The sequence below is a fragment of the Monosiga brevicollis genome, genomic scaffold (assembly GCF_000002865.3).
Source record: "Monosiga brevicollis MX1 MONBRscaffold_2 genomic scaffold, whole genome shotgun sequence".
Classification (NCBI taxonomy): domain Eukaryota; class Choanoflagellata; order Craspedida; family Salpingoecidae; genus Monosiga; species Monosiga brevicollis.
In genome coordinates, this window is record NW_001865039.1 from 926,738 (window position 1) to 934,244 (window position 7,507).

The following is a 7,507-nucleotide window of genomic DNA, read 5'->3' on the forward strand; positions in this document are numbered from 1 at the left end:
ATGATCAAGCTCATGATCTGTGGCCTCAAGCCCGAGAAGGCCTGGCCAGCGCACGAGGTTGGTCGCCCCGAAAGCAAGCGTTTCCTCTTGGACATTGTTGCCAACAAGCGCAACGGTCTTGATGTTGATAAATTCGGTATGTGGCTTTTCTAGTGTTCGATTCCCTTTTATTTTTTATTTGATTTTTTTTTTCCTCAAGCCCACCCTCCGCCCCCATTTTATATTCACGTGTATAGACTACTTTGTGCGAGACAGTATTTGTGCCATGGGAGCTCCTCCTATCCAATGTGACATTCAACGAATCATTCGTTCCTCCCGCATTATCAACGTGGACAATCAAAATCAAATTTGCTACGAGGAAAAGATGGCGCTACAGCTCATTGATCTCTTCAAGCTTCGTGCTTGGCTGCACAAGTTTGTTTACCAGCACCACACCGTCAACTGCATTGAGGAGATGATTTGCGATGCCCTACGCTCCGCTGATGAGCCCTTCATGTCGTTGGGGTTCCTCAACTGCGACGCTTCGCGCTTATCCGAGGCTGTGGATGACGTTGAGGCCTTTTCTCGCATGGGTGACTGGCTGCTCAACGCCATTGAAGCCAGCTCCGCCCCCACGTTGGCCGAGAGTCGCGATGTGCTCTTTCGCCTGCGCCAGCGTAGCCTGTACCTCTCGGTCGCCGTACCAACCGACCTCGGGCACGAGCACCTTCGCACCAAGACAGAGCAGGAAATTCTGAGTGAGATTTTGACCTTGCTGCCGACCGACGCCAACAAAGAGCACTGCAAGCGCGACCTGCTCGTGCACTTTACCAGCATTGACTTTGGCTCGCGAGACGAAAGGGGCCGAGCCAACAACCCGATTCACAAGATCCGATTCTACAACCCCAAGATCAATGCCGACGTGGGCTTTCAGCTCAAGCGCCGGATGCCCGACATGCTGATGCCCCGTGCCTTCTCTGAGAAATTGCTCTATGTCTACAGCCGCTCGGATGAAAGTTTTGACATGCTGGACGCAGCCTATCGCCGCTGGCGCGATATGATCCATCGACGTGTTGAACGCTTTGAGGCCACCGCTGCTCCTCCACAAACTCCTCCAACCTCTGATAGCATGTTGACACCTGTGGCCACCGGTAACCAGCCCAGCCCGATGCGGCACGCTATTCGCCTACGTCGTACTCAATCACGACAACAGGCTACTTCCTCGGTTGCCCTGCGCAAGTTCAACTCGACCTGAACCAACTGCGAGGATGCCAAGGGTCAACGTCTGAGACGTGGCTGGCGAACCACCTGGTGTTGGTGCAATCGAGAGAACACGGCGTCTTCTTCTTCTTCTTCTTCTTCCTCTTCTTTCTCTTCTTTTTCCTTTTTACACACTGGATAAAGAATGCCTTGCCCAGTGTGTAGAGTAGTTTCTGTGAGGCGGTTCTAGGGTTAAGTACGTAGCTCTGCATGCCTTCGTCCCTCGACTCGCTGCAGTGTGCTTTGGTGGTATTTGGTGGTACTGTGTGAATGGTTGTGGGCATTGGATGTGGATGAAGCTTGGCTCGATTGACAGTACATGTTAGTTGATTCTTCAGGATTGTCAAAAGATAACGTTTGGCGATGGATGGCCATGCGACGTGCATGCCCCATCTTCCGGAGACACAAGCAAAGATGGCATCATCTGATATATCATGACGCAGCAACGCACACGAATTTCACATTCAAACTTGACGCCTGTGCACCTGGCTGCACACAAAAGACAAAGTGGCTTTCAGGAACGTATCAACGTATCAACACCCCGCTCAGCGAGAGAAGAAAGACAAGAAAAGGGGGAAGAAAGCAACACAAGAGGATCGGTTAAAAACACTTGGCACGCGAACGCAATAGGACACAATCAGTGTATGTTCTCAGGACAACACCTGATTCATATCAGTTGTAATAGCGCCAGGGCCCCACATCCAACCACAACGGGAAATCAGGGCAAAATACACGTCAAGAAAAGACACAAGTACAACAAAAAAATCGGGTTCGGAGAAAAGAGCAGATATAAGCATTGTCGCCTGCTTGGGCGAAACGGTGTGTTTAAAACGGAAAAAAAAAAGAAAGAGAGATGGTGCGGCGAGGCATGGCGCATCGTGAGCTCTGCTTGGGCTCAGTGGGCGATGGCTTGCGTGAGTGTGCGGTGCTGCTGACGAAGTTCGTTGAGATGACGAAGGTACTCTTGCTCGACGGCTTGAAGTTGCACAATTTGCTCACGGGCCTGCTGCAGCACGTCCTTCTTCGCTGGATCAGGCTTGTCACGCAGTTGAGGCAGCACGGATGCAAGGCGGGCAAAGCAGCGTTTCAAATCCTCGCGACGAGCTCTGAGAAAGAGAAGCATTAAAAAAAAGAGGGGTGGTAACAAAAGTCAGGCAGTGCAGAAAAAGCGACGGGCGCTCCCAAAATGTAATCCGGGACATGAACCCCCTTTCCCCCCTCCCTCTGTGGTGTGCTGGAGGCATGTCAATCCTTACGACCAAGACTGCGCTAACATACCTTTCCAGAATGTTCATGACCATGCGGCGATTAGCCTCGCTGGCAGCCGAGCCATCGGCACCACGCGGCATCTTAAAATAGTCGATAACGGCTTGCTCACGTCGACCTTTGAGGCTGTTGGCTGCACTGTTCTTGCTGCCTCGACCGGTGCTCTCCTCCTCAAAGTCATCGCCGTCTTGAAAGCCAACTGTGTAGGAAAGGTGCAGACTGTAGGTGGCCACGTGCTCTTCGGTGATGGGTCCACTGACATATGGTTTGGGTGGTGGGCACTCGGGTACCACGGGCTCCAGAATGTCCTCGGCTGTCATGACGCACGGTTGGATTGTGGTACGGATGTCATGGGACGTGTGAGTGGGCCTGGTTGAACTGGAGGTGGGGGTGCGAGTTGTCGAGCTCGCGGGCAAAGCAGGCCAAGCATCAGGGGTGGGAAGCAAGCTAGCACTAGCTGTGTTGTCCAGCGATTGGAGTTCTTCTTGGAGAGAGAGAAGCACGTCGGAAGGGATGTGATCCATGTTGGAGGTAGTCTGTGCCAAGAGCTGTTCCACGGAAAGGGCAGGCCAATCGCCATCGTGGGGAATGGAAGGGGGGAGATCGCGCTTGGTCAGGTGGGGCGTGATGTTGCTACCTGGAGCGTAGATGTCTGCCGCCCGAGTGCGACACGTGCGTTTGGCTGGGGGTTGGGCAGCACTCTCCTCTTCGGGATCCAGGCTGATGGTGGAGGCGGGTGAGGCACCGTGTCCCAAGGAAGTTGAGGTCGCGGTAGCAGCAAGCGGACTCGGTTGCAACGTGTGACTCTCGTGGTCGATTGTGGCGGGCAGCTTTGAGGGCGCTTGATTGGAAGGCATCTTGAAGGAAGGAAAGCAGAGACCATCAACAAAGGGGGAAGCCCAGTCGGCTTGAGCGTTTGTTGATGTGGTGCAGCTGCTGCTGTTGCTGGTAGTTGGCAGCTCATCAAAGAGGTCACTGCCCCAAGGCAGGTCCTTTGCCAAGTTCACGAGGGTGGGCTCAAGAAGCGTAGTGGTGTTGTCGGCCAGGCGACTATCTGAGCTGCCAGAGAGCGTGGAGGCAAAGACGTGGTTGTCATGATCGGCCTCGCGAGCTAGGGCAAGACTGAGGCCATCTTCGGTGTCCCAGTTGAGCAGGGCAGAGGAAGCCAAGGATCCCACAATGTCCGTCATGGTGAAAGGCTTTGGAAAAGTACGTCAAAGCCAAGTGGGAAGAAAGGAGCTCACTCGAAAGACCGAGAGCTGCTTTGAGCCAACAATACCCGAAAAGATTCTTGAGCTTGAGAAGACATAGATCAAACTCTACAAGGCGGGAAGGGGGGGGGGATCAGTGGAGAGAGCGAGCGCGACAGACAGACAGAGGTGAGACCAAGATTGTCGTCGAGTGAGGATGGGTGAGGATAACACAAGATTGGTCTATTGGAATGTGTTTGTCCAGGATTGAAAGTCTCGCCAGAGCGGGTGATGCAGGCGTGTATGTGATTGTCAAAGAGATTGTCAAGAGGCTTGTCCGGACGAGGGAGGAAGGAAGAAAACGAGGCAAGGCAAATTCGAACGAGCGAGGGTGGATGCATGTGGCATGCTGCAAAAAGAATGCACTGAATGGCGGGGCGGAACGGGATGTAGTTCGTACCTGTCTTTCTTCTTCTCGGACATGAGCTCAAGCACGAGATCCTTTGTGGTGTTGCTTTTTGTTGGAGATCGACACTGATGATGAATGGGAACGGCAGCGGCGTTGGCGGCGGCAGTGGTGGTGGTGGCAGGCAGGGACGGCAGTGTTCACAGGAAGTCGAGCGGTGGCAATGAACAAGAGCAGCGCGAGAAAGCAGTTCTCAACTGAATGCCACAGAATGGCACGACTCGACGACGAGAGAAAATGAGGGTTGTGGACCAACACAATTCAGGAAACGAGGGACAAATGGCCGCGACGGGCGCCAAGAGAGGAAGCGAAGCTGACGGCGGCGGCAGCGACGGTGGGAGTGGTAAGTGGTGGTAGTGGTAAGTGGTGGTAGTGGTGGGGAAGTGCTAGTGCTACATGTGGTCGTTGTAGTAGTAGTAGTGGGTGGATGCTTCTGGTGTCTGTGATACAACTATTGGGTAATCGGAAATCGATTGCGTGATCCTCTGAGTCCCTCTTTACGTTTCCTTGGTGTTTTTTCCTGTGTGGTGGAGGTGGTGTAAAACATCAATCACGGAAGGAGAAGCAGCAGAGGAGCAAAGGAGACGAAGAAGAAGAAGAAGAAGAAGGAGGAGAAGAGAGGGAGAAGAGAAGTGGGGTGATGTTTTGGTTATTCACAACGAATGGTATAACGATCAAACATGTGGGTGTATCGAAGAACATACACGACAACGGTGGAAATCCTGCTGCGAAACATCAATAAAGGGGAGCGAAAAACAGCGCCTGCTTGGTTTGGTCAGCGACCCAATTTGAACGTGCGACCGTGTGAGTGGGAACCACATGATAATGAAGTGTTATGCGGGAAGGAGTTGAGAGGAGTTGATTTGAAGAACGTGGTAGAAAGAGTGGGATTTGTGGGATTTGTGGGATCGTGGGGTTGGCCATGTCAATGCGGGAACAGTGTTCAAGGTGGAGTCGGATGGGTGCAACGGTAGCAAAAGGGCACTCCTGATCAAAGTGGAGGAGTTTGGGAACAACTTGACATTCCTGGTGGTGATAGAGGGGACGAGTGGCATGCGAGTGTGCTGGGGACAGGCGCTCAAAGCCCATAAGCTGGCAACCGGAAACAGACTTCTGAATTGCCAGCTGAGCAAACACGACCCCCCACCTCCTGCCCATCCACCCATCCAACGCGCCCATTCACCCACTGCCATATGTTTATCCCTCTTCTTCTTGTTTCTTTTTGTTTGTGTTTTGCTGAGGAGGAGTTCCAAGCAAGGGCGCCGTCCTCGACAGCAGGGTGCTGCTCAGAGGGTGAAGGATGCCTACCATCACCGAGGTCCTGCGGGCACACTGCGTATCTCTCTCTGCCCGAGTCAGTATTGGTGCACCGGTCAGGGCCGGAGGGGGTTCGGCTGGAGGCGCCACCTGTCAGTGGGACATGGAGAAAGGCGGTGAGTGGAGGGAGGATGGTATCATGAGCCGAGCGCAAGGAGCAGGCGCCCGTGATGCGTTCTATGACAAAGTGTTGCTGCCGAGAAAGCCCTCCGGAGAAACGTACAACGATGCACACTCCTCCAGCAACTCGTTTCGGCGGACCGGTATCACGAGCGATGAGTAGTGATTGATGGGTCGTTTGGAGACGGATGATGTTTGGTCACCATCTGCCGAGCCCACGACGGCTAGCCAGTTGCCAGGTACGCGCGCGTGCGCGCGAGCGCGCGTCCACCGCCATGTTTTTAGCATGAGCGTGGTGTCTCGGCGCCTCCAAGAAGGCGTGTTCTTCACATCGCATCACCCAGTCCCACCACAAACGGGATGGCGAAAGAATGAGGAAACACCCATAAATCAGGTGCTCGGACAGTTGCCAAACAACCCGGCGATTGCATCGCTATTGCCTAATCGGGGGTGATGCGCCCCTCGATTACAACATCGCTTGCTCGCGATTCGTCCGCACACGTAGCACGCCACCAAACCACCACGAGTGGGGCGCCTTCAGCGGAAAGCGACCGCGTGGTAAGGATGAGCGTATCTCCCTGGAATTTGGAATCATTCCAGCCACCAAAAACCACCTTGACACCTATTCAACATGAAACTTTGTGAGTCTTCTCGAGTCTCCGCAAGTCTCCGCAAGTCTCCGCACAGACGTCGTCATCCTCTGCCCCCAACCAAACAGCTTGCAAGCGAAACCTCCAACTGTTCACAACAGCAACTGTGAACAAAGAGAAGAGAGAAGAAGAGAGAGAGAGTTCTTCGTCTTTCACTCTGTTATTCTTTCTTTCTTTCTTTCTCTTGATCGCACAAGGCGAAGACTGTGCTGGTCCGCGGCCGTGTCTTGTGTCTTGTCCTTCGTGCTTGTCCTTCGTGAGAGCGTGAGTCGCAATCGGGCTTTGCCTTGTGCATGCCAGTGGGTTGCATGCCCCGAGAAGGGCAGGGGGGACAGCAGTTGCCTACTTTCTTCCGAGATTTGCTTGAGCGGGAGCGGGGGAGGAGGGGCTACAAGCAAGGGGGCGTTGTTGGTTGAGCTCAGGTTTTGGCCTGGCCCGTGCTTGAATGAATCGTGCGCTCATATCTCACCGCTGATGGGTCGCGCTGGCCGTGTGCTGGATGCGCGTGCTTCTATCATCTTTTCAGGAGTACGGGGCAGCCAAGTGTCTGCACAGCCGGCATCATGAGTGTTTCCTACTCCCGCCAAGGTCTGATCATCTGTCGCCAAGACCCCACTGTTTTCCGCTTGCTCTCGCTCTCTCTCTCTCCGTCTCTCGCTCTCTCTCTCTCTCTCTCGCTCTCTCTCTCTTTCTCTCTCTCTCTCTCGCTCTCCCTTCCTATCTCCCTCTCTCCCTGGCCCCCTCTCTTTCTTGGCGAGTGTGTTTCCTCCATTGCGTTCAGCCGGCATTCTTTGTCGCCTGCCCTCGGGCACAATTGCTGAACCTCGGGCTCTCATCATCACGCTTCCCTAACACCCTGGTAGAGGTCGAAGAATGGGATCTGGAAAACGTCGTGGCCTACCTCAAGGTCCTTGATGTCAGCGAAGCCGTCATTGAGGCTTTTCACGGTTGGTTGATGGGTGCTCTGCACAAGTGGGATGCATCCGCTCAGCTGCCGCACTCCTCATGGGTGCTCGCGGCTCATCGATCGTGTCACAGAGAATGACATCAACGGTGCCGTCCTGGTCGACCTCAACGAGGAGCTCGTGGCTGAAATGAATCTCTCGCCCGAGGATGCCACTAAACTTCTTGAGGTCGGTGCCCTTGATTGCTGCACCAAGGCATCAGCCCCCGGTATTTGAACATCAAGGGGACATCAATACTGGCGTCTGTGTTCCTCATCCCAACGTCCCCTTCCCCTCCCCCCCCCCCCCAAATTT

The 7,507-nt window shown here is 54.0% G+C and overlaps 2 protein-coding genes across 2 annotated transcripts; one reads left to right on the forward strand and one right to left on the reverse strand.

Moving 5' to 3' along the window:
• On the forward strand, positions 1-1,234 carry MONBRDRAFT_4902 (uncharacterized protein; the record flags this gene model as incomplete). Its single annotated transcript, XM_001742094.1, has 2 exons — positions 1-136; positions 237-1,234. 2 exons carry the CDS (start codon positions 1-3, stop codon positions 1,232-1,234), a joined length of 1,134 nt encoding a protein of 377 aa, XP_001742146.1.
• Positions 1,235-2,134: 900 nt separating this feature from the next.
• Mb_HLH_9 (uncharacterized protein) lies at positions 2,135-3,695 on the reverse strand (the record flags this gene model as incomplete). Its single annotated transcript, XM_001742551.1, has 2 exons — positions 2,135-2,345; positions 2,518-3,695. The coding sequence occupies 2 exons, from the start codon at positions 3,693-3,695 to the stop codon at positions 2,135-2,137; spliced, it is 1,389 nt and encodes a 462-aa protein (XP_001742603.1).
• Positions 3,696-7,507: the final 3,812 nt, after the last annotated feature.